Here is a 27,598-nt window from a genome sequence, read left to right as displayed (position 1 = left end):
GACTTCTGAGTACAATGCGAGAAACTCGCACAAGTCTCTCGCATCAATACCCGGCACTGCCGCCGGCACTCGGCCATAGTGTGTGGCTGCATGTATATCTACGCAGCCGCGCACTCCGTGTCCGGAGTGCTGGCGGCAGTGCCGGGTATTGATGCGAGAGACTCGCGCTGTACTCGCAAGTCTGACCCCGGCCTAAAGTGTATGGTGGCTGGGGATATGTCCAGTTTTGGACTGCCGATCTGTCTGTTCTCCCGGAGGGCACAGGAGCGCTCTGCAGAACGTGTAATCCTGGGCGTAGGAAGAGATGGCTGCGGCTGACAGAAAATCTAATGTGAATGGGGGCTTCAGAACAGCATTTTGGGCTTTCCATACTAAGCGTGTCCCACTGTAACGTCAGGACAGCGCCAATGGTGCAGTTAACACATAGAATATAAATTACCACACGATGCCAGGCTGAGGTGTAGGGAAGGTGACCTGACGGACGGACGGACTAGTCAGAGTGAAGAAAGATAGGTTTGCACAGTGTAGGTAGGAGTCAGTGATTACAGTGGGGAAACAACTAGGAAAGTGTAGTGGACGTGCAGTACCTTGGGATGACCATTAGATGGCAGGGTGGAGTGTGAGCAAAGGACTTTACAGCAGCTTAGGGCTTTAGAAACCGTTGGTCATGGGGGGCGTGGTGACAGTTAGAGTGACAGTTTCAAGGAACCGGGGGAGTTATAAATACTGAGGGAGGGTTCCAGAAAGTTCGAGTCCCCAGGGGGAGCTCAGGTGACAGGAGGACTACGCCAGTCTGTGTGCCCTGAGGAGAATCCGACCAAGGGGACTGAGGAGAGGAAACGTCAGGGGGGTGGTCCTGAAAGGAAAGGACCGCAGCAGAGACGAGGCTCTGGGTGAAGGACACCGTATGTAACACGACGACTGAGCAGTAGAAGCGCTGTTGGTTTACGGGCCTAAGGCGGCCACAGTGACGGACCTGTCAGGAGCGTCGACAGTAAAGGAGGGGACGGTGTGTGCAGACACGTCCCTAGTGTACGGTGTGAGAAGCGGCTCTGGAAACGGAGGGCCGCGAGGTGTGCCGTCAGTCGGACGGCCAGCGTGAATAAACTTGGACCTGTTGCACCCAGAATCTGCCTCCATCGTGTCTCTGTTATCATCTCTGCGCGGTAAGAAGTGGGACCACCCCCCTATCATCCCCCAGCTCGGCCCACTACCGACACTACATTTGGCGTAGTCGGCAGGATAGATGCCGCTAATACATCATCTTCTGCGGCAGGCTTGCCTCAAAGAATGGAAAAGGACTCGGACTACTCAGTTTGGATTACAATTACCGGTGGATTACGATTGGCTTACCAGTGGATTACAAATGAGGAGCGCAGTGATGAATCTGTGTGGCCAGTAGAGGATCCGGGGCGGTACCAGGGACAGTGCAGTATGGCGGTGCTCCTTCAACGCAGAGGCGAGGTCCGGGTGTTCGCAGTTGTTCAGAATGGACTGGGACCCCCTCCAACGTACCACCGTGGACAGCAGTATGTGCCCGGAGGCCGACGTTTCCATATATTGGACCCTGACAGGAGGGTGGAGAGGCCTGCCGACACCTCACCTCACAGAGGGAGTGGCACAGAAGAAAAACTTGGCTGCGGCTGTCTGATGCCATTCGAGTGCTGCCCAACGGACGGTATGAGACTCTGCAGGTGTCGGGGCATCGGCCGCCTAGAGTGGCAGTGGCAGCAGGGGATGGAGCTGTGTCAGAAGTCGCCCTCAGAGCCACGGGAGAGCAGCGGGATGCTGAGCTGGGGAGCGGAGCCTGAGCGGAGTCAGCGAGAACGGCCGCCACCAATACCAGCAGAGGACTTCTCAGCGGAGCCCCCGAGTTTGGGGGAAAGACCCGCGGGACAGTGGAGCGAGGGACGGAGGCTGCGGGTGAAGCCGCGTATTGATGTGATGGAGGCCGCAGCGCCGGGGAAGGTGAGAGTACCCCCGGCACCACCAGTGCCTCCGCCAGCGGCCCTCATCATTCCGCCGCAGCACGCTGCCCCCTGCGCACCGGAAGGCCTGGGTACATCGGGCCCAGTGGTGTATGCAGAGTTGTGCGAGGCCCCTGCTCAAGTCCCTGAGGTACCCCGCCTGGAGCCGCCAGTGTGGAAGTCATCCAAAGAAGACGCTGCTGCGTTCCCCCTGCTGATAGCAGCTGTGTCGTTGGAACCGGCCGTTACTCCGGCTCCATTGGAAGTAGTGGATGCGGCCTGTCCTGAGGCGGCGGTTATGCCGCTGCTGAAGTCGACTGCGGCCGACTTAGTGGGCCTTGTGATTCCAGCCTCCAAAGACCCGGTTCTCCCCATTTGCCACCTGGCCCCAGCGGCTGTTGAGCCGCAAAAATCATCGGCCGCCTCTGATCCACGTCCTTCCTCGGTTAAGTCCCGCCCACCGGACTCCAGGGCTCATGCCGGACCCTCTGTTTGGGTCGCAGGAGTTATAGAGAAGAAGAGGGCCAGGGGGCAGGAAGTCTGGAACCTGCTCCATGAGAGGGGAGAGGCTGGCATGGCGGCTGCACGACCCCCGGGACGGCTCGTTTATACTATCTTGCAGAAAGGGACACTTCTTGCATCCTGGGAGCTCCACGGTTGTGGGGTCCCTTACTACTGACCACCGAAAGGAGGATTGAACTGTCAGGAGTTCGTTGCACCGTTGTGCAGGTCAAAAGGACAGTTCGCGGTCAGCTTTTAAAAAAAAAAGAAATGTTTATCTGTGATTTTTATGTCTGTTTTTCTATGTTCCTCTTACAGGATAGTTTGTGTTTACTTTTTAGACTGACAGAGAGCGGGATACTTAGAAGAGAGGGAGTGTCCATGTCCAAGGAAGGGAGGAGGAAAGGAGACATGCAATGTTATGTTATATTTTGGTTTTAAAAGCAAGAAAAAAAAAAAATTATAAAAATGGGTACTTGTGCTATTATAAAGTTGTTTAATGTATAATATGCCAAAGTAAATGCAACAGGTCCGGGTAAGGGAAGGTCTGCGGGACCAAAGGAAAGTGTGAGATCCGGTAGGGATCTAAGAGTTGAGGAGGTCTGGGAGACCGGGACGCCGACCATGACATGTAATTGAAAGAAGGAAAATGAGTTGGAAGACGTGAGAAAGACAGCTGTCCTAGGTCAGGTCCCCAACACCACGGACACCCCTGAAGAAGGAAAGGCGGGCGCCGGCAATGATCTGGTAGGTGAGTGGCCTCGATCATGGCGTACCGGATAGTGAAAGGTAACAGTAGGGGAGAGTAGGGGAAAGATACACGCCGTAGAGAGAATACGGGTGTACCTTGCCCAATTTGAAAGACGTTGTCATGTGGCGTGCGCGCTGGTGAGTAGCAGTAGGCTGCTCAGAGCATAGTGCTCCCAGTATGGTTCGGCCCCCGCAGATAGTGGGTTTGGCTCAACTTCTGGTCCGACAACAGAATGTAGGTGTAGATTCAGAACGACGAAGGCAGGGATGACGATTGTCGAGGACAATGGACAAAGGAAGGGAGAGTGTAGGGAAGGTGACCTGACGGACGGACGGACTAGTCAGAGTGAAGAAAGATAGGTTTGCACAGTGTAGGTAGGAGTCAGTGATTACAGTGGGGAAACAACTAGGAAAGTGTAGTGGACGTGCAGTACCTTGGGATGACCATTAGATGGCAGGGTGGAGTGTGAGCAAAGGACTTTACAGCAGCTTAGGGCTTTAGAAACCGTTGGTCATGGGGGGCGTGGTGACAGTTAGTGACAGTTTCAAGGAACGGGGGAGTTATAAATACTGAGGGAGGGTTCCAGAAAGTTCGAGTCCCCAGGGGGAGCTCAGGTGACAGGAGGACTACGCCAGTCTGTGTGCCCTGAGGAGAATCCAGACCAGGGGGACTGAGGAGAGAGGACGTCAGGGGGGTGGTCCTGACAGGAAAGGACCGCAGCAGAGACGAGGCTCTGGGTGAAGGACACCGTATGTAACACGACGACTGAGCAGTAGAAGCGCTGTTGGTTTACGGGCCTAAGGCGGCCACAGTGACGGACCTGTCAGGAGCGTCGACAGTAAAGGAGGGGACGGTGTGTGCAGTCCCTAGTGTACGGTGTGAGAAGCGGCTCTGGAAACGGAGGGCCGCGAGGTGTGCCGTCAGTCGGACGGCCAGCGTGAATAAACTTGGACCTGTTGCACCCAGAATCTGCCTCCATCGTGTCTCTGTTATCATCTCTGCGCGGTAAGAAGTGGGACCACCCCCTATCATCCCCCAGCTCGGCACCCCACCACCGACACTACAGAGGTGCCCATCACCATTCCAAAATGTAACACTACTAAAAACTAACACTAAAATGATGTAAAGTGGCGAAAAGTGTCTGCCAGCCCTGCACCTCAGCAGTATGCACGGTATGTATGGAGGCCTGTGGCCCGGGAGTCGCATGTCCCCCACTGAGGGGACGTCGCCTCACTTCTCTGCTTTGTGTCTCTGCAGAGTCTGGCTACAATCCACGGGGCTTTCCCAGAAGCACATGCCTCTTCTGGCAGAGGGAGAGGCGGCTCCTTTATAAGGCGGCCAGCGGCGCCCCGCGTTCACTCCGGTGCAGACAGTGAGGGAAGGACGAGCTCTGCTGCTGCACACGGGCACCGCTCCACCACCCGGTGCAGACAGTGAGGGAAGGACGAGCTCTGCTGCTGCTGCTGCACACGGGCACCGCTCCACCACCCGGTGCAGACAGTGAGGGAAGGACGAGCTCTGCTGCTGCTGCACACGGGCACCGCTCCACCACCCGGTGCAGACAGTGAGGGAAGGACGAGCTCTGCTGCTGCACACGGGCACCGCTCCACCACCCGGTGCAGACAGTGAGGGAAGGACGAGCTCTGCTGCTGCACACGGGCACCGCTCCACCACCCGGTGCAGACAGTGAGGGAAGGACGAGCTCTGCTGCTGCACACGGGCACCGCTCCACCACCCGGTGCCAGCCAGAGACTCTTCCCGGACACCAGCTGTGTGCTCTCCTGGCTGAAGCGTTCTGCAGCGAGCAGGAGACCCGGGCACGACACAATGCTGGTGAGTCGCCCACTGCGCCGGCATGGGACTGAAGTTTAGGAGATCCGGACCTGGCAGTCAGTGCCCCTGCTGGGACAGCAGGCATTACCCTGTATAGACATGTAGTGGCAATAGTCTGTCTGGGCATCAGTGCCATACATTACCATTATCTCTTCTGCATGGCCATGCCAAGTGTCCCATCTCACATCCTGTGCCAGGTCTCATATAAAATCACCAGCTCTTCTCTATTATTTCTATACCATACTGTACATGTGTTATGGGCTCTGGCATATTAACCATATAATGTGCAGACCCTTTGCAACCACCAGAGATCAGAGTAATGGGGCGAGGGCTGCGGAGGTCCACAACGTGCTCCTCCTGTCCGGGGATGACTATGCTCCCAGACTATTGCTGCAGTTCCCTGTTCTCTGGTGAAAACCCCTCTCACGCACCCTCCATTGAGGTTGGCTATAGTAACTACAGCAAACCCAGCTGCGGCGTGTCCTAAAACCATGGCAGAGCCATTCTGGGAATGCAGATTTGTTGTTTGTGGTGTGTCCATGGCTAGTAGGGTGACTAGCTTACCCGGCGTATTCCACAGGTCTCGCGGCCATTGCACCAACATTTCTGATTTCTTGGCTAGCCAAGGGGAAAGACCAGTTGCTCACACGACTAAACGTTTCCTGTTTATCCAATCAATATGCCATAGAAGTCCTTTGTCGGAAAAGTTATTTAGAGGAGCTATGTTGTCATTTAGTAAAAACCGTAATGCGATTTAAATATATATATTAAATTGCTAAAAAAAATCCCCTTGGTGCCATCCCAGTCTAAATCATCTTAAAGGCAATCTTTCAGGAGGATTTTACTACTGAAACGAGTGGTATGGCTGTATAGGTCATAGTACAACTATAAAATGACACGTGATTGTATTTAATTAGCCCGGAAAATGTCATCCGAGTGTATGGACACATCCCTAATTTTCTTCCAGGCTATTTTGCATGTGGATTCAAAGCTTGATTTCTCGGCACTGACTTATCAAAGTACTAGCTTGATTACTCGGCACTGTTCTCATACTATTATTACAAATCAGGTATCAATCCTGTTCTAGTACTATAGTACGGACCTATATAGACATACCTCTAGTTTCAGTAGTAAAATTGTCCTACAGATTGCCTCTAGTTAGTGTCACGGAGTGTTATCGTAATTAGTTACTATTATTATTACTACCATCTAGTGTAATTAAAGAGCCTCTGGACTGATCTGCAGCTTTCTACAGATGTTCACCTTTCATATTAGTATTGTGACCGTCATTTCTAAGGCTTTTACAGATTACAAAGCTAACAATGTAGTAAGAGCCTTCCAGTGACGTGAAACAGATTAGGATATGTAAGATATTTAATTGTGTATTTGTTTTAGGCCATCATGTCATGGATTGTTTTGCTGATCTACGCGGCTTCACGCACCTTTGCTGGCACGTGTTCGGTTGAAATTTCGATAGAAAGCAAGATTATAAAGGAAATGGTAAGACGCGAAGAGAAGGAAGCGCACAAAGAATTCTTGTCTTTTGTATAGCTCCTTCATTTCCTTACATCTGTTTATTTTATCTCTTACAGATTGATACCCAAGGATATTTTTGTTCAATTCCTGTAAAAATCCTCAAGAAAGAAAAAGTGGTAAGTGTTATTATGTGTGGCGTGAAGTAGAGATACAGAAAGTAAAATTGTTAAACAGTGTTATCAGTGTTTAGTAATGAACGTTTCACAAGAACTGCAGCAATGGCTTATGAGAATGTTAAGCACCCTAAAGCCCACGTTACACACTGCGATATCGCTAGCAATATCGCTGTAAAGTCACCGATTTTGTGACGTTATAGCGATATTGCTAGCGATATCGCTACATGTGATACTTACCTCCAACCGGCTCCCCCGCTGGTTATTGCTGGTCGCGCAAGAAGGTCCTGGACCATTTCTCGTCGTCAGCTTCCTGCTGGGGCTTCCTGCTGTGACGATGAGCGACGCGTGGACGCGGGCGGAGGACGTCAGGATCGCCGCGTCTGACAGGTAAGTAGCGACCCCCGACCCCTGCTATGTCGCTGGTGAGATCTGCCTGTGTGGCAGCTCACTAGCGACCACTTAGCTATGCACCAGCGATCCATATCGTTGTCGGGATTGCTTGTGCATCGCTATGTGTAACGGTACACTAACTTACTCTGGTTAGCAGCTCAAGGCTGAATTGGCATTGGAATGTGAATAACCGAGGGCATGGAGGCTTCCATAGCATCATAGTTTAGGCTTTGCACTTGTTATCAAACAGATAGATCGATAGACAGATCTGATAATGTTGTGCTTGGTGCATGAAAACTGCCATTCATCAAGCAAAATATCAATGATGAATGCAGTTTTATAACCGGGAGACAGGAGGTATCAAGTTATCCAAACTTTTCATGCCTGGCTGTTAGGATTCCTGTCTGTGCTCCAATGCTGAAAGTACAGACAAATCTGATGCATCATCATCGATAGTGTGCAATGTTCAAGTCAGCGGTAGCGCAGTGCCATTGACCTAAAGTGTCAGTCAAAGAAGAGAGCCCACCCTCAGCAACTCGGAAGTGGAAGAGCATGTGGAGCGGTGCGCTATTCAAAAGGAAACTTGAGAACTCCTGTTTAACAAAATAATGTGGTGCAGGACACTTAAAGGAAGACTCTCTTATAAACCAGCTTTTCATACATTGTATCTTGTGTTACAGGCAGATATGTCTGGATTGTAACAGTAAGCAGTGTCTGAGCTTTTCAGGAGTGCAGCGCAGTGGCACTTATCTACAGATGTACTGATCTGGTGCCAACAGGACTTTTGGCACTTGCTTTCCTTAATGAAAGATAGCCGTCCTGTTCACCGCCAGAGTTTTTATTTATTAACATATCTTTCCTCTCAATGTTCTTCGGTATTTGTTGGAAATGTTGCTCCTTCAGGAATAATATACATGTAGGGAATAAGATATTCTAGAACTACTGGGCCAGGATTGTCATGAGAAAAATGCATCATTGCTCATAATGTATACATGTTTGATTTATTCCATCTTTATTTCAGACAGAGACTTGCGACTTCTGGGCACTGGTATATGAAGTAGATGGCCTTTTGGAAAAGCTAAACTTCACCCCGGGCACACGTAATGACAAAAATAAGAGCAATCTAATAGACTTGTACAGATATTGCTTAGCGGGAGAACAACATAGCGTACCGGTATGTTCTGCATTATAAGCTGAGTAATGTCAAGGAAGCTCCATAATAGTACTACATAGTGTTGCATGGGACTGTTTCATCAGCTGGTTTAGGTTTTAAGATCAATTCTCACTTTGTATTATATCTTTTAGGACATTGTTGAACAAGGGCCTACATACAGAGCACTAGCGACAGGGGTCCCTGGGGAGAGGCGGCTTAGATAGGTTGCATCCTTTAACTGGGTGGCAAGTATTATGCCAAAATCCCTTTCCCATATCTCTTACAATTAAAGCAAACCTATGTATATGGGGCATAAACCCAAAAAGTCATGGAAAGTGAGGGTAAATATATGCTGTCTTTCCACCCCAAGTATTTAAGAATGTGGTAGTGTTAACCAAGACCAGAAGAGGGTACTATATTAATGCTCTCTCATCTGTACCCCCAGATATACAATAACAAAGAAACCAGAGGTTGAAAGTAATTTTATTTTGCATTGCTGCAGATGAAATCCACAATATATCGGGCATACTGTTGATTTTAACATTTTCCCTACAAACGTATTCTGATGTACTGTATTTTATAAAGTTTATGTCTTACAATAATTGTTAGGGCAAAACCATGAACAGAACCTAAACAACAATAGCAAAAATTGAAAAAAAGAAGTAACAAAATATAGCGCCAAACCTGTATTGTGTGAATTTTGACTATTTAGGGTAGCACCAGGTCATGGACTATGGGTGGAGTTTTCTTTTATGCACTGTGTTCCTAGAGCGGATTTTCTTATTGGAAGCAAGACTGTAAATCTTTCCAGGGAACTAGTGATACATAGCAGCCCTGATTGCAGATAATATCTGATCTGCGTCTAGTAAATGGTAGTAGTTGAGTTATTGTGGTCTACAGCGGAACATTGGGCAGCAACACTTTGCGTAAATCTAGTTGCAGCAGATAACAATGGCATGGACAAGCATTTCTTCATTTAGCCTAAACTTTATGTATAAATCATGAAAAAGCAATAAAGGTTGCATCATGTTTTACCAAGAATGACTACTCTAGAACATTGAAACTCCATGGCATTGGTAGTCTGAATAGTCTTAGGTCTACAGTTTGTGATCAGCTTACAACCTCAGTTTTGCTTGCGTACTTACGTGTTTACGCTCTATCTAAAATGATTCATTATTTTTCAGGATGCAGTCAACTCTTACCTCCAAACCGAAAATTTGAATCCTATTGAGATTTTACAGCGAGTAAATAACTCGTTACATAAACTAAATGGTTTCCGTGCCAGCTCTAGTTCTGTTTCGGACTGTGAATCCTATTACATGGAACATGGACAGAATAATAATGATGCTATTAAAGGTAAGACTGAAATCATTTCTGTGCATAAAGTTTCTAGTTTACTGCTATCATTCAGTACATGTCTTTTCTGTGCTCCTGAGCTGCTTGTTTTGGCTGTGAATTGTGTAGAGTTTCTACTAGTTATCCTAAGCAGGGATCTCAGCCTTTACGCTCCCCTTTCCTGCATTTATGTTGCTTGTCTGCATAACTTGCCTGGTGTGCTTCATGTAAAATGTCCATTATGCTTGTCACACTAACCAGCCATGTCACTTTGGATGTATATTGTATCCTGACAGATCATGGCTTCATCGAAGCCTCTTTCTGTCTTTTCTGAATCTTGCAGGTCCTCAGTGCGCATGCCCTTCCCCAACAACACCCATTTTCTCAAGTGCAACTTCTCAGCCTTCTCTAAGCTACTTATCAGAAGTTGCGAGCCGTACATATACATCAAGCTATTCACTTCATGCCAGTCCCTTGGCAGAGGACATGATTGTCAGTTATCCTGACAAGCTGATAAGTCCTCAGAAGATCTCACATGGGTTTGATTCTTCACCATTCATCTCTACGGATATGCCAAATGATTTAAAGTCTCTTACTACCATTGTGGACTATTCGCATTCTGGTTCCACAGGGCAATCTGGGGATCATACTGACATTCCCCTGACTAGTACAGAATTTACTAAAGATATCTACGAACCATCATTTGTTAGATTAACTCCATATCAAACTAGTACAGATCCTGGCAAAGTTAATAAAGATGTGTCAAATCCAGATACTGAGGGCATGCATGAATCAGAGGTGCCTCCTACTACTTTAGAGAATCAAAGCCTTCCCTCCCACCTTCTTATAAATGGAGAAATCTCTACTGTCATGGATCCATATGAAACACTGGAAACTACAACGTTTGGTTCACAAAGCTCTATGGGGTCTGTGTTTCAGCACTCTCTTTCTGTACCCAGCGAGGAACCAGGCATTGAAATATTGTACAGGTCTGTGACCAAACAACGCCGTTCTATCGCATATATGGATGCAATTTCTAGGGCTGATCTGACAACACAGGCTGATTCTAGCCTATCCATTAGTACCAATAATCCTAACCACCCATTTCTAAGTTCTGTCCATACAAAAATCCCATCTAGCAGAATGAGCTTATCTAACACTGAAACCCCCGAATCTACGTCACAGGGAAAAGTCGTAAAGGATAATGGCCTTGGCTGGGCTTCCTCTTACCTTTCGTCTACCGCGCAGACTTCTAAAACTGAACCATCCATGTCTTCTTCTGTGCCTGGAGGCCAAGTTCTTCTACCAGATGTTACACATAACTCAGTGTTAAATGCTCTTAAGTCGCACAATATTCTTCCACACCATCAGAGCAACATAGCTAGTGATGACAAGCAAAACAGTTTTTCAGGTCCCAACCATGGCTCTAATATGCTCCCATTCATTGCAACAGAACAGTTTGAAGATGGAAGAAAGAAAGAACATGATCAAAGCAAGCTTCCGCTAATCATCATTGTAATCCTCGTGATGTTAGTGTTACTGTTTCTGTGCGGATTTCTCTATTACAAGCGTCAATATCAGGTGGGTCATCATCTCATTACATTTTTTCTACAGTGTGACGCATTGCAATAATCTAAACCAAGTTCTAGAATATATTTCACTATATGTTTCTGATTCCACATAATTAGCATGCTTTAATAAGAGTATGCTCACTATGCAAATGCAAAAAAGCAGGTGATAAACTGAAAAAAATATATAGTCAAAAAGTCTAAAAAATAAGGGAGGGCTTTATCAAGACTGAAATTTGGTTTGCTATTTTTGAACTTGTAGCCTGCTATAGCTTGTGACAAATAAATTAAGAGGTGCCCGCTCCTTAATAAATGTACTGTAGTTTTGGGCTGCTCAAGTGCAACAAAATTAAAAGTATACCGTATGTGAGCTAGCATAACTTTCAGCCACAATGTACATCAGTTTTTCTTGCATATATTCAAGTGAATTTATTATGCTATTATAGACCACGTTCCTTTTTCTATCCTTCTCTCTTTTTTAAAAAAGTAGAAAAAGATTGAAAAAAAAAACAAATTTTGCAACAAAGTAAGCCACATGCAACAAATTTTACTACTTTTTTTTAAACCAGTTTCTGTGTCACAGAGTGGATGGCAAATTCCCCCTTAAGTGTTCTAGGTTTCTAATGAACAGACCTTTAAAGGGAACCAGAAAAAAACGCTATTAGCCCCTTCTTGACCGGGCCAATTTTTTAAATTCTGACCAATGTCACTTTATGCGGTCATAACTCTGGAATGCTTCCACAAATCCCAGTGATTTTGAGACTCTTTTTTCGTGGCACATTATAATTTATGATAATAGTAAATTTAGATTGATATGTTTTGTGTTTATTTATAAAAAAAAATCAGAAACCTGACAAAAATGTAAAAAAATTGAAATTTTCAAACTTTGAATTAATATCCCTTTAATCCAGATTGTCATACCACAGAAAAACATTAATAAATAACATTTCCCATACAGTATATCTGCCTTACATCAGCACCATTTTTAAAATGCTAGTTTATTTTGTTAGCCTTTTAGGAGGTTTAAAAATGTAGCAGTAATTTTTCATTTTTTCAAGGAAATTTACAAAATTTATTTTTTTTGAGGAAGCTATCCAGGTTTGAAGTCACTTTGGAGGTGCTATACATTGAAAAACCCCAAACATGATACCATTTTAAAAACTGCACCCCCTGACATATTGGATACTGCTGTCAGGTAGTATATTAACCCTTCAGGTGATTTTCAGGAATTAATGCAAAGTGGTATAGCCGGAATGAAAAAGTGTTTGTTTACCACCTAAATGTCGGTAACTTCTGAACTGACCGCTATAGCCGGGAGACTCTAAGGCCGCTATTTGGCCATGAACTGCTATGGCAAGCTTCAGGACCACGCAATCATGATCTCGGTGTGTCAATTAGATTAAAGTGCAAGCCCCCACAATCTATTAACCATTTATTTGATGTAGTCACTTTTGACAGCAGCAACTAAGTGGTTAAACAGATATGGATGGTGCCAACACTGATCATTTGTGATACAGCAAGTTGTCAGATAAAGTGGACAGCCGACAGCTGCTGGATTGTCACCTGTATGGGGATGATATTCTCTTATATCTCAGGTCAGTAAAAATATGTATTGGCTGTCATGAAGGGGTTAACTTGCAGATATGGGGTTATTCTGCAGGTTAACAGTTTTATTAACCTGCCCGGTGCCCACACTTAGCCAAACAATGTGAGGTGAAAATGAACTTTATTCTCCCTCCACAGTGCTCCAGTATCAGTCATGGCTGCACAACACGTGGGTCAGTCACTGCTCTGAGTATACAAAGAGTGGCTGTAACCGCGCCCCGATCCTGACTGATACTCGCTCTGCATTGGATCCAGATGTCAGTCAGGGCCGGGGACGCACCAGTGCTGCTCCTGTGACTGAATATAGTTCATTTCCTCCCGCAGTGTGTGACTATGCGCGGATGCCAGGCAGGTTATTAATGCTATTAACCTGCAGACTAAAGGCCCCATCACACACAGTGATCTCGCTAGCGAGATCGCTGATTTTGCGACATATGAGCGAGATTGCTGTGTGTGACGGGGATCAGCGACCGGCCCCCCTGCCGGTTATCGCTGATCATGCAGCACCGGCCAGGGCCGTTTTTCGATCGCTGGTCTCCTGCTGGCCAGCACGCATCGCTGCATGTGGCAGCAAGAGACCAGCGATCAGCGACGCTGGTTTCTAATGTAAACATCGGGTATCCAGGAGCCGCGGCTCCTGGATACCCGCTGTTTACCTTGGAAACCGGCGTACACGCTGGCAGGGTCGGACTGGGGTGTCCCACCAGGGGAATGGACTCTAGGGTCCCACCCTACAGTTATATGCAAATATCTGTCAGTCGTTATCTCCATTATAGTGGAGCATCGGCTGTAAAACACAGGCGGCTCCTGCACATCTACTGTGCGCCCCCATAACTGGGATTTATAATTACAGTAGCTTACATTAATGGGGTTCTTTGGTTAAAACAAGTTATTGCCGATCCATGGGCTCCACAGGATAGGTGATCGCTTAGGTCCGACCATTAGAAACTGCACCGATTGGAAGAATGAGGAAGTTTTATCCCTGATAGGACACTTAACCCCATTTTAAAATGGAGCGGCAGGTGGGATATCTGACCGAAGCTCCGTTCATTCTCTTTGGGGCTTCTATAAAAAGACAAGTGCAGCCAATGAGGGAATGAATGGATCAGTGATCAAGTCAGACATGCCACTCCAGTCTAATGGGGAAAAAAGCTCCACATTCTGCCGATTGGGTCCACATAGTCCGCCATACAATATTATGGGCAACCACATAGTCCGCCATACAGTATTATGGGCAACCACATAGTCCGCCATACAGTATTATGGGCACCACATAGTCCGCCATACAGTATTATGGGCACCACATAGTCTGCCATACAGTATTATGGGCAACCACATAGTCCGCCATACAGTATTATGGGCACCTCATAGTCCGCCATACAGTATTATGGGCACCACATAGTCCTCCATACAGTATTATGGGCACCACATAGTCCGCCATACAGTATTATGGGAAACCACATAGTCTTCCATACAGTATTATGGGCACCACATAGTCTGCCATACAGTATTATGGGCAACCACATAGTCCGCCATACAGTATTATGGGCAACCACATAGTTCACCTTACAGTATTATGGGCCACCACATATTCTTACATACAGTATTATGAGCACCCACATAGTCCACCATACAGTATTATGGGAAACCACATAGTCCGCCATACAAGATTATGGGAAACCACATAGTCCGCCATACAAGATTATGAGCACCCACATAGTCCGCCATACAGTATTATGGGCGCCTCATAGTCCGCCATACAGTATTATGGGCACCACATAGTCCACCATACAGTATTATGGGCAACCACATAGTCCGCCATACAGTATTATGAGCACCCACATAGTCCACCATAAAGTATTATGGGCACCTCATAGTCCGCCATACAGTATTATGGGCACCACATAGTCCTCCATACAGTATTATGGGCACCACATAGTCCGCCATACAGTATTATGGGAAACCACATAGTCTTCCATACAGTATTATGAGCACCCACATAGTCCGCCAAACAGTATTAAGGGCATCTCATAGTCCGCCATACAGTATTATGGGCACCGCATAGTCCACCATACAGTATTATGGGCAACCACATAGTCCGCCATACAGTATTATGAGCACCCACATAATCCACCATAAAGTATTATGGGCACCTCATAGTCCGCCATACAGTATTATGGTCACCACATAGTCCTCCATACAGTATTATGGGCGCCTCATAGTCCGCCATACAGTATTATGGGCACCACATAGTCCACCATACAGTATTATGGGCAACCACATAGTCCGCCATACAGTATTATGAGCACCCACATAGTCCACCATAAAGTATTATGGGCACCTCATAGTACGCCATACAGTATTATGGGCACCACATAGTCCTCCATACAGTATTATGGGCACCACATAGTCCTCCATACAGTATTATGGGCACCACATAGTCCGCCATACAGTATTATGGGAAACCACATAGTCTTCCATACAGTATTATGAGCACCCACATAGTCCGCCAAACAGTATTAAGGGCATCTCATAGTCCGCCATACAGTATTATGGGCACCACATAGTCCTCCATACAGTATTATGGGCACCACATAGTCCGCCATACAGTATTATGGGAAACCACATAGTCTTCCATACAGTATTATGAGCACCCACATAGTTCGCCAAACAGTATTATGGGCATCTCATAGTCTGCCATACAGTATTATGGGCAACCACATTGTCCGCCACATAGTATTATTGGCAACCACATATAGTCCGCCATACAGTATTATGGGCCCCATAAAATGCTCCTCCATACAGTATTATGGGGCACCTGCTCCTTCATACCTTACTATGGGCCCCCTGCTCCTCCATTCAGCACATTATGGCCCCGCTGCTCCTCATTGCGGCACATTATGGCCCCCCTACTCCTCCATGCAGCATACTATGGCCTCCTCTACTCCTCCATGCAGCACATTATGAGCCCCGGCCCCCCCTGCTCCTCCATGCAGCATACAATGGCCTCCCCTGCTCCTCCATGTAGCACATTATGGCCCCCCTGCTCCTCCATGCAGCATACTATGGCCTCCTCTGCTCCTCCATGCAGCACATTATGAGCCCCCGCCCCCCCCCTGCTCCTCCATGCAGCATACAATGGCCTCCCCTGCTCCTCCATGCAGCACATTATGGCCCCCCTGCTCCTCCATGCAGCATACTATGGCCTCCTCTGCTCCTCCATGCAGCACATTATGAGCCCCTGCCCCCCCCCCGCTCCTCCATGCAGCATACAATGGCCTCCCCTGCTCCCTCATGCAGCATACTATGGCCTCCCCTGCTCCTCCATGCAGCACATTATGGGCCCCCCTGCTCCTGCATGCAGCATACTATGGCCTCCCCTGCTCCTCCATGCAGCATACTATGGTCTCCCTTGCTCCTCCATGCAGCACATTATGGGCCCCCCTGCTTCTCCAGCAGCACATTATGGGCCCCTGCCCCCCTGCAGCATACTATGCTCCCCACTGCAGCATACTATGGCCCCCCTCGCTCCTCCATGCAGCACATTATGGGCCCCTGCCCCCCCTGCAGCATACTATGCCCCCCCTGCAGCATACTATGGCCCCCCATGCTCCTCCATGCATGCAGGACATTATGGGCCCCCGCTCCTCCATGCAGCACATTATGGGCCCCTGCCCCCCCTGCAGCATGCTATGCCCCTCCCGCTCCTCCATGCAGCACATTATGGGCCCCTGCCCCCCTGCAGCATACTATGCCTTCCCCCTGCAGCATACTATGGCCCCCCCTGCTCCTCCATGCATGCAGCACATTATGGGGCCCCGCTCCCCCATGCAGCACATTATGGGCCCCTGCCCCCCCTGCAGCATACTATGCCCCCCCTGTTCCTCCATGCAGCACATTATGGGCCCCTGCAGCATACTATGGCATCCCTGCTCCTCCATGTAAGCAGCACATTATGGGCCCCCGCTCTTCCATGCAGCATACTATGGCCCTCCTGGTCCTCCATGCATCATACTATGCCCCCCACCTGCAGCACATTATGGCCACCCTGCTCCTCCATGCAGCATACTATGGCCTCCTCTGCTCCTCCATGCAGCACATTATGAGCCCCCGGCCCCCCCTGCTCCTCCATGCAGCATACAATGGCCTCCCCTGCTCACTCATGCAGCATACTATGGCCTCCCCTGCTCCTCCATGCAGCACATTATGGGCCCCCCTGCTCCTGCATGCAGCATACTATGGCCTCCCCTGCTCCTCCATGCAGCATACTATGGCCTCCCTTGCTCCTCCATGCAGCACATTATGGGCCCCCTGCTCCTCCAGCAGCACATTATGGGCCCCTGCCCCCCTGCAGCATACTATGCTCCCCACTGCAGCATACTATGGCCCCCCTCGCTCCTCCATGCAGCACATTATGGGCCCCTGCCCCCCCTGCAGCATACTATGCCCCCCCTGCAGCATACTATGGCCCTCCATGCTCCTCCATGCATGCAGCACATTATGGGCCCCCGCTCCTCCATGCAGCACATTATGGGCCCCTGCCCCCCCTGCAGCATGCTATGCCCCTCCCGCTCCTCCATGCAGCACATTATGGGCCCCTGCCCCCCTGCAGCATACTATGCCTTCCCCCTGCAGCATACTATGGCCCCCCCTGCTCCTCCATGTATGCAGCACATTATGGGACCCCGCTCCTCCATGCAGCACATTATGGGCCCCTGCCCCCCCTGCAGCATACTATGCCCCCCCTGTTCCTCCATGCAGCACATTATGGGCCACTGCTCTTCCATGCAGCATACTATGGCCCTCCTGGTCCTCCATGCAGCATACTATGCCCCCCACATGCGGCATACTATGGCCCCCCTGCTCCTCCATGCATGTAGCACATTATGGGCCCCCGCTCTTCCATGCAGCATACTATGGCCCCCCTGGTTCTCCCTGCAGCATACTATGCCCCCCCTGCAGTATACTATGGCCCCCCCTGCTCTTCCATGCATGCAGAACATTATGGACCCCCTGCATACATGAAGAAAAAAAAAATCAAGTACTCACCTCTCCCGTTCCCACTGCAGGTCCTGTACACTCAGTGTCTCTCCAGACTCTGCAGCACTCAGGAGAGAGAGGCTGAGCGTGCAGTGATGACGTCAGCTCCCTCTGCCCTGAGATGTTGCAGAGCCACAGGACACTGCAGCTGCCGGAACGAGGAGAGGTGAGTATTAGATGGGGCCCCGATGTCAGCGCTGGTGCCGGGGGGGGCCCAAGTCACTGACCCCATGCTGTCTGTCCCACTCCCGTTCGCCCAGGGCCCCCAGCGCCTACCTGATCGTCAGGTGTTGGTGCCGCCGGCCCTGGTCCTAGCGGCGGGTCGGGACAGCGTGCATGCGCCCGCGCGCCTCTGCCTCCTTCAGTTTTAAAGGGCCCGCGTTCTTAATTTTTTTTTTTCCATCCTCCTCCTCTCTGGGGCCCAGGGGCCTACCGGGCATTTCACCGGTATCCCGGTGGGCCAGTCTGACTCTGCACGCTGGTTTCCAAGGTAAACAGCGGGTATCCAGGAGTCGCGCGGCTCCTAGATACATGATGTTTACCTTGGAAACCAGCGTGTACGCCGGTTTCCAAGGTAAACAGCGGGTATCCAGTCCTGGATACCCGACGTTTACATTAGAAACCAGCGTCCAGCGTCACTGGTCCTGGTCACTGGGGCTGTCTATGTGACAGCTCACCAGCGATCAGCCTAACGATGTCCCAGTGATCCCATCATGTCGGATCGTTGGTGGGATCGCTGGGACATCGTTATGTGTAATGGGAGCTTAACCCCATAATTGCAGGATAATAGGACTTAATAGGGTATTCCCATCGCCAAGATCCTATCCCAGTATGTAGTAGCTGTGATGATAATAGGAATAATATTAACAGGTACCTCCAATTAGAAATATAGTATAGTTTTTCTGATTCGCTATGTCTCTTTCCTCATGTGCAGGCTTTGCAGAACCTTAGGTATCCATGGTTACGACCACCAGCAACTACCTGTCACTTCATCTGTGGATATAACTATGGATACCTAAGGTATTGCAATGCTTGCACATGAGGAAATATACATAGCGAATAAATAAAACTATACTAAATTTCTAATTCGAGGTATTTGCGAGTATTATTATACCTACTAGATATTGGGATAGGATCTTGGGGATGGAAATACCTCCTTAAGGATAGTGTTAATTTGGAGGTAAATAGTGATAATCAAAATCATGTTAGGCTGCCCTACTGGAGTAGGAGCTAAAGGATGAAAATTAACATATCTTCCCTGCAGCTGCTGGCTTCTAGTCATAGGGCCAGTAAAGGGAGCAGTTACAGTCACACCATGACAGTGTACTCTGCACACACACAACACAGAGCAAGCTGTCAATCAAATGAACTAAGCAATGACTGTAACCACTCCCTACACCTTGACTGCAAGTGAGTGGCCACAAGGAGGATATATACATAAGTTCATTTTCTCCCTGCAGCCACACTTCAAGTGAGGTAGCTTAACTAATTTTAATGCTCTTTTCCTGCAGATTAACCCTATATGTGCTGTGAAATAGAGTTTCTGGACATGAAAGGTTCCCTTTAAGCCAGAGACGTTACTACATATACTCTTTATGATTTATGAATCCTTATTTTGTAATGTGTCAGTAAAAATATCAGTCTGTGGTTTTTCAATAAGGTAATTTTGAAAAATGTGCTTCTCTCCTCTCCTTTTACCTCCCACGCTACATAAAAGGACTCGGCAGTAGTATATTTATTGCCCCAAGGGTTGACACATGATACTAAACTTATCTCTGGCTAAGCATTAAGGGCCTGATTCATCATTTACTTAATTCTCTTTAAGTCGGTTCTCTTTTTTTGTCTTGTTTGTGTCTTTTTTTGCTACAAATTCTTCAAAATGGCACACCTGGTTCATGAATTTTGCACAAAATCAAAAATGCTTTTTATTTTTCGCATTAATTTTTTTCGTATCTTTCATGTGCAAAAAAATAGCATGTTCCACCAACATTTCAGATGTGCAGAAAATCACTCCAAAAGGGAAGGTGGGCTGGAATAAATTGGGGCAAACATTTTCCAATATTTTAAAAAGCGGCAATTGATTAATCAGCCAAAAAGATTTGGAAACCCCAACCCCGCCCGTGAACAGGCCAGACACCACCCACAATGATGAACATATAAAAAATACATTTTTAAATAGGCATAAATTAAAAGAGGAATAAGGTGCAAATGAAAACTATGTAAAAAACACTAAACAGACAAAAAAACAAGCGTAAATGCAATAACGATTCGGGCCCTAAGGGATCCTACAGATTTCTGTGAAACAGTCTGCGCACATACGACAATGCACGGACTGTCGCTGGTCTCTTGACCTGAGCTCGATGGGCTCATAGATGTACAGTGGTGTGAAAAAGTGTTTGCCCCCTTCCTGATTTCCTATTCTTTTGCATGTTTGTCACACTTAAATGTTTCAGAATGTTTCAAATCACAAGCAATTGTAAATATTAGACAAAGATAACCCAAGTAAACATGAAATGCTATTTATAAATGACGGTCTTTATTATTAAAATCCAAATCTACAGGGCCCTGTGTGAAAAAGTGATTGCCCCCTAAACTTAATAACTGGTTGGGCCACCCTTAGCAACAACATCTGCAATCAAGAGTTTGTGATAAATGGCAATGAGTCTTTTACAACTCTCTGGAGCCCTAAATGTGTATGGTGATGTAATTTGTTACCACTGGTTTTGTAAATCCTTCATTTTTCTTATTTCCAGGCGTTACAAAGAAGATTAAATATAAGTTATGACCTAGATCTTGAAAGAAATCCTGGTGCAGTGTTGCCTGAAGAGAGGTGAGTTGTTAGCATTACTTTGTGTTTTCTGATCCTGTATACCTGTGTTTGATCTCATCTTTACATTTTGTGCCTTTCCTTTTTTTCAGGGTGCACTTACAGATAATTGAATGTGACACTGTGTAATTGGTAAGTATTTCAACTTTCACTTTTACTCCAATGTAATTTTTGTACCAAATGTATTTCTTGTTTTTTTTTCCTAGTTTAAATACACTTCATTATTCTGCTGGTTGCCATTGAAAACTGGCAGCTATTTCTCTGAACCTTGCAGTCAGATGTGTGATCTAACCGGTTAGCTCCTAACTGAGCACTTTGGTAACTGGAAACCAACAGAATTCTGAATTTCTCTTTAACCCTGTGACGACCTGCAACAAATGTATCTGCAAACAGTCGACTATGTCTGAGTGTCCGTCTCCAGTAGGCATACACTCCCGAAAGTGATGCACGACATAGCACACGTTCACTCGGTCTGCACCATTATAGTCTATTGCCCCGTTGGGGCATCCACCACCAGTCCCATTTTGTGGGGGTTTGGACGCCTGTAAAAGTAAATGTAAAAGCACCCGAACCGTGATTTCATGGGTACTACCCAATGTACCCACATTATATCAGGGGCTGCTAACCAATTGCTAATGCCATTTCTAGAGATAACACTGAAGTCCCTCAGATGTCAATAGCACCAAAGTGGTTTTCACAGGAGGATAGTGGTGGAGCATGCAATGAAATTTAAAACTGTCATATAATATATCATGTTCTAATAATAAGTAAAAGGTGAACAATGGCAGAATTTGATTTTTCTTTTTGCATTCCTCACATCCCCTCCAAAAAACAAATTATACAACTTAAATTATGAATACCCCAAAATGATGCCATGCAAAATAAGTGTCCTGTCAAATTAGCTGTGCCCAAAACTAGTTACAGTAATGCTATGTGCTCAGAAACTGTACAGCGGTACATACAGTGCCTACAAGTAGTATTCAACCCCCTGCAGATTTAGCAGGTTTGATAAGATGCAAATAAGTTAGAGCCTTCAAACTTCACACAAGAGCAGGATTTATTAACAGATGCATAAATCTTACAAACCAAAAAGTTATGTTGCTCAGTTAAATTTTAATAAATTTTAAACATACAAGTGTGGGTCAATTATTATTCAACCCCTAGGTTTAATATTTTGTGGAATAACCCTTGTTTGCAATTACACCTAATAATCGTCTTTTATAAGACCTGATCAGGCCGGCACAGGTCTCTGGAGTTATCTTGGCCCACTCCTCCATGCAGATCTTCTCCAAGTTATCTAGGTTCTTTGGGTGTCTCATGTGGACTTTAATCTTGAGCTCCTTCCACAAGTTTTCAATTGGGTTAAGGTCAGGAGACTGACTAGGCCACTCCAACACCTTCATTTTTTGCCTCTTGAACCAGGCCTTGGTTTTCTTGGCTGTGTGCTTTGGGTCGTTGTATTGTTGAAAGATGAAATGACGACCCATCTTAAGATCCTTGATGGAGGAGCGGAGGTTCTTGGCCAAAATCTCCAGGTAGGCCGTGCTATCCATCTTCCCATGATGCGGACCAGATGGCCAGGCCCCTTGGCTGAGAAACAGCCCCACAGCATGATGCTGCCACCACCATGCTTGACTGTAGGGATGGTATTCTTGGGGTCGTATGCAGTGCCATCCAGTCTCCAAACGTCACGTGTGTGGTTGGCACCAAAGATCTCGATCTTGGTCTCATCAGACCAGAGAACCTTGAACCAGTCTGTCTCAGAGTCCTCCAAGTGATCATGAGCAAACTGTAGACGAGCCTTGACATGACGCTTTGAAAGTAAAGGTACCTTACGGGCTCGTCTGGAACGGAAACCATTGCGGTGGAGTACGTTACTTATGGTATTGACTGAAACCAATGTCCCCACTGCCATGAGATCTTCCCGGAGCTCCTTCCTTGTTGTCCTTGGGTTAGCCTTGACTCTTCGGACAAGCCTGGCCTCAGCACGGGAGGAAACTTTCAAAGGCTGTCTAGGCCGTGGAAGGCTAACAGTAGTTCCATAAGCCTTCCACTTCCGGATGATGCTCCCAACAGTGGAGACAGGTAGGCCCAACTCCTTGGAAAGGGTTTTGTACCCCTTGCCAGCCTTGTGACCCTCCACGATCTTGTCTCTGATGGCCTTGGAATGCTCCTTTGTCTTTCCCATGTTGACCATGTATGAGTGCTGTTCACAAGTTTGGGGAGGGTCTTAAATAGTCAGAAAAGGCTGGAAAAAGAGATAATTAATCCAAACATGTGAAGCTCATTGTTCTTTGTGCCTGAAATACTTCTTAATACTTTAGGGGAACCAAACAGAATTCTGGTGGTTTGAGGGGTTGAATAATAAATGACCCTCTGAATAAACTTTTCACAATTTAAAAAAAAAAATAAACAAAGAAATAACATTCTTTTTTGCTGCAGTGTATTTCACACTTCCAGGCTGATCTACAGTCCAAATGTCACAATGCCAAGTTAATTCTGAATTTGTAAACCTGCTAAATCTGCAGGGGGTTGAATACTACTTGTAGGCACTGTATAGTGCATCCATATGGCGCCATATTCTGGAGGGTACAAATTCCTAAAAGCAATGGTTCGTGGAGAGATATCTACTTTGTACCAGTTTGATTCTTTTTTTGTCTTCATATTGAATTAGGGACGTAAATGGGTGCAAGACAGACCTCTGTGGGTGCCATATCGTGGCTCTATACAATTTTTAGTTTGTACAGACACACAATACAACCTTGTGCTTATAGCATAGAGTAATGTACTGTTTACATGCAGAATTTCTTTTTAAAGGATTTATGCCACAGGGGACAGCTGTATACGTGTTGCTGTCTTGGTCAGCCCTATAGACATTGTATATACTTTCAATGCACACGCACTTCCACTACTTCATTCATATTCCTCCTCATTGCCTTCTTGCAGTGAGAAGGAACAGGAGCTTAGGGTCCCTAATTTAGAGGGGTTGCAGTGGGGCTAGCACTAATCAGACATTTATGACCTATCCAGCAGATAGATGATAAATCTTCATGGAACAACCCTTTTAATGTTCTGAAACTAGACATACTCTAACCTAGAGCTATATAAATTATCTCTAAAGACTATGTTTTACAGCTGCCGTTCACAACAGGTAGATTAAAGTTTCCTGTAAATTATTGACTCAGACAGGTGTGTGGCAAGTTTCCTAAGCAAGGCATTTCAGGAAGCCTATGTTGTAAGCTATGTCGTCTCAGTACTGTATTAACTCTTTCCTTTGCTTACTGCTGTCTTGTAGGTCATATGGAAATGCTTGAAGAGAGCTGGAGAGGTTGTTGAGGGCAGTCGGAGCCCACCTGTATGGATTGCACAGGAAGTGTGAATTCCTCCTGTCATTTGGTGTCATGTGTTTTCATTACTCACAAAGAGGTTAAGACATGTAAGTGACAGTGACGTGGGCTTTTTGATTCCTACACTGAAGGAGGATCCCTTAACCAGGGAAATACTTGACAGATCATGGTCGTCCAAGTGACTCGCCTTACCGTGTTCATACTGGCTGTTCAATGAAAGGACACATAAAGTTGGCACAGTCATCCCACTAAAAAATTTGTGGACATCAAGATCTTCTTAAAGGAATTGTTTGGAAGTTGGATTGTACAAATATTTTTTGATGAACTTTGTTCTGTGTTTAGCTGATATTTGCACATATAATTCTACTAGATAGGCCTCTAGTAGTCCCGCTAACTTAGGCATTAGCCTTGCTTTAAAGGGAATCTGTCACCAGGTTTTTTGCCACCTAGTATGAGAGCTGCATAATGTAGAGACCGAGACCCCGATTCCAGTGATCTGTCACTTATTGGGCTGCTTGCTGTAGTTTTGATAAAATCAGTTTTACCAACAGGAGGTTATTACTTGAAGTCTCAGCATTCAGAGAACTGGTAGATAAAACAGTTTTTTTTTTATCAAAACTTCAGCAAGCAGCCTGGGAAGTGACACATCACTGGAATCAAGGTCTCTTCCCCTACATCTTGTTGTTCTCAGACATGGTGGCAAAAACCTGGTGACAGATTTAAGGAATTGTTTTTTGTTTTTTTTTTTCTGAATGGGAATGTTTAGTAAACTGTTATAACTTGGAAATTGATCTGTAAATAGCTTTGCAGTCACTGTTGACACTATCCACAAATGATCCTATATCATTATTCAGTAACAATTAATTACAACAATATTTATTTATTTTATTTTATACTTTCTACATTTTAAATTGTGGCTACTACTTTACTCTAAGTGTTGATCAACATCTTTATGTTGCATTTGTAGTTTTTACAAATTATACTTGTTATTAATGTAATTTGATTGTGAACCTTAGGAAGCAGCTGCCAGCATAGTAAAAGCTATATTCAATTTCCATTTAGCATAGGGAATGCTTATTTGCACTTAAATAGAAATAATAATTTTTTAATTGTATATCTTTTTGATTGTGACATCCATATTTAATATAGTGGATGGGACTAGTTTTCAGGAGATTTCATCTATTTCTTGCCATTATTTGTACCAGAAACAGGATTGCATCTCAGCAGACAAGAACTGTATGGGATGTCTTTCCTGTTCTTAGTAAAGGAGGGGGTCTTTAATGCTAGTATGAATGTAGTCTTAGTCTATAATGTAATATCATGTAAAAAGATGATTTTTCTTTGCAAACTTTTTTTTTACAGCGAGAGTAGTATTTGCACAGTAGGCAGTTCTTAAATTCCATTGTACGTTCTCTATAAAAACTGTGGAATATGTTGGCATTGTATAAGAAATAGGAAATCTATGACTGCCAAAGAGCAGTTTGTGACAAAATAGGTAATGCACTTCATATAGAACTGTGAGAATATAACTGGGCCATGACTGGTACTTTAAAAAGACTCATCCGATATATGGACTGAGATAGGCAGCTGCTTGTGACATTTATTGGAATCTGTGCCAAACGATGAATTGAATGTTATTATGGGTGTATTTCTAGATGCAAGTTTTGTGGCATTTTTTGCTGGAGTCTTGCAAAAACGACATAAAAGAAGCATATATGAATACAAAGCGAATAGAGCCACAATAATCAATGATTACCACTTTGCATAGCAGTACTTGGTGTAAAAATCTAAACAGAAGATAAGTATTGATACTGTGCTAATACTGAGTGCTGATTCTTCCATAACGAAAAATGAGTGGAATTAAATTAAGCGGTCTTACTTATACACATAGGTTTCTTTACACGGACCCTTCAGAGTTTACAGCACAAAGGCGTAGAAGATGATACATGCAACTACTAAATTGATTCAAGCTGGGGTGTACAGGGAGGAGGGAGGCCTATTTTTTATGCCTTCACATTCCCGGCCCCTGGCAGGAGAACGTTAAACTTATTTGCTCCCTCTTTCCCCTCCATTGAAGGGAAGGACAGCATGATCTCTGATCCCTTGCTTAGTAACATTGTCAGCTACAGAAAAAAGAGCCCTATGCCGTTTTATACCGTCCATGTGGAAGTTGGTGAGGGGACCCCATGAATCAAATGCTGCGGCTCATTTTAATTCACAGGCTTTTTTTTGTTTCGGTGAAATCAGCTTTAAAGTTCACGACGCAGATAAAAGATACCTTCTATTTCAAATCTTTGAGATGTGAAGATGATCGGAAAAAATGAATGATTAGTCAGCAGATTGTCTCGTCAAAAAATACAGGAAGGAAGCTTAACAATGTGTGATAACCCGTCCATGTTTTTGTTTCCGCCGAATGTGTCTGACTTACATCTGTAGCCTTTCTTAATCTAACACAGAAGAAAGTGATCGGAGCATCGAAAAGTTAACTCTATACCCAACAAAGGCCATTGAATTTGTCTTGTCAGGTGTTGAGTTACGTTCTTCTGCGCCAGCATATCTTTCTGCATGGTGATATGTGTTTGTCATTTTAAGAATGGCTTCTTCTGTATGTCCCAATATTAATATGGGTTTTCTAGTAGAGTAGAGTTGATCTCCTCTGGTAGGTGTAGATCTCTCTGTGCTGGGCACAGATTTTTGATTAAGAGTTTTTTAAATGTATTTTTATACTTTTAACATTATGACTGTGTGGTTTTAAGATGTTTATTTAATGGAAATGAATTTTTAATAAATGTTTTAATATATGTCTGGTTGTGTTAGTATTTATGAAACCAAAAATCGACGCACCATATTAATTGTGTTTATTTTCAATGTATTGACACCCAAAAAGTATACTTTTTTGGTTAGATCGTATTGGGAGGGGTGCAGATCACTATTTAGTGTTCGACCCGTGCTTCACATCTGCTATATGTTATTGAGAGATGTTGTAATGAAGATAAGAAAGCAGCAGACAGGTTAACATTCTTGGGATTTTTACTGTACTAGTAAGATGAATGTAAATATCCAATGCAGATAGAGCAGATATAAAGTGACAAATATGAAAAGATGAAGATATGAAAATGATTTATGTTGTAACTTCTAATGCAAACAAGAATATGTGGTGATTTATTGGGAATGTGCATCTTGTAATTGTAGCTTTTCTTCAAGATTTCTGTTGCATCACTGTAGTGCTTCTCGCAGATGTCTCAAAAACAACAAGAAAAAAAAATTCAGATGTCCTATAATATTGCAAAATAGCTGTTCACAGGAAGCAGTATGGCAGAGACAGGCAGTGGAGGAAAAATAGAATCCTCTGAGGCATCCTTGGCAAGCAATCTGTCTAGAATAGGATCAGACTGCAGCTGGAGTTAAAGGAACTTTCAGGTTTTCCCGAAATAAAGTTTAATCACTGTATAAATAATGTAACATTCTCACATACTTTGTCTAATAGTTTCTCGACTTTTTACGATATCAGTTTTCTCTCGGTGAACGGTAGTAATGAGAGGTTCAAAGGCAGTACATACCTTGTTCTCCATTTAGCTGAGAAATGGATACAACTATATCCAATCATAATTTGGTCAGTGACACATTTC

General features: G+C 45.6%; 1 protein-coding gene across 2 annotated transcripts; it reads left to right on the top strand.

The window, feature by feature from the left end:
* Positions 1–3,356: 3,356 nt before the first annotated feature.
* On the top strand, positions 3,357–26,770 carry LOC141047386 (uncharacterized). 2 transcript variants are annotated; one of them, XM_073542441.1, is made up of 10 exons: positions 3,357–4,391; positions 4,477–5,052; positions 6,448–6,552; positions 6,645–6,704; positions 8,116–8,268; positions 9,432–9,603; positions 9,926–11,163; positions 20,549–20,625; positions 20,715–20,754; positions 23,918–26,770. In XM_073542441.1, the coding sequence occupies exons 2-9, from the start codon at positions 5,047–5,049 to the stop codon at positions 20,749–20,751; spliced, it is 1,848 nt and encodes a 615-aa protein (XP_073398542.1). In that variant the 5' UTR covers positions 3,357–4,391; positions 4,477–5,046; the 3' UTR covers positions 20,752–20,754; positions 23,918–26,770. The 2 variants fall into 2 exon arrangements, with proteins under 2 accessions (XP_073398542.1, XP_073398543.1); XM_073542442.1 differs by having other exon boundaries at positions 3,371–4,391; positions 11,036–11,163.
* Positions 26,771–27,598: the final 828 nt, after the last annotated feature.

This window comes from Dendrobates tinctorius, unplaced genomic scaffold (genome assembly GCF_039654945.1).
Source record: "Dendrobates tinctorius isolate UK_male_01 unplaced genomic scaffold, ASM3965494v1 ptg000127l, whole genome shotgun sequence".
NCBI lineage: Eukaryota > Metazoa > Chordata > Amphibia > Anura > Dendrobatidae > Dendrobates > Dendrobates tinctorius.
This window is presented reverse-complemented; position numbering and strand designations above follow the sequence as displayed.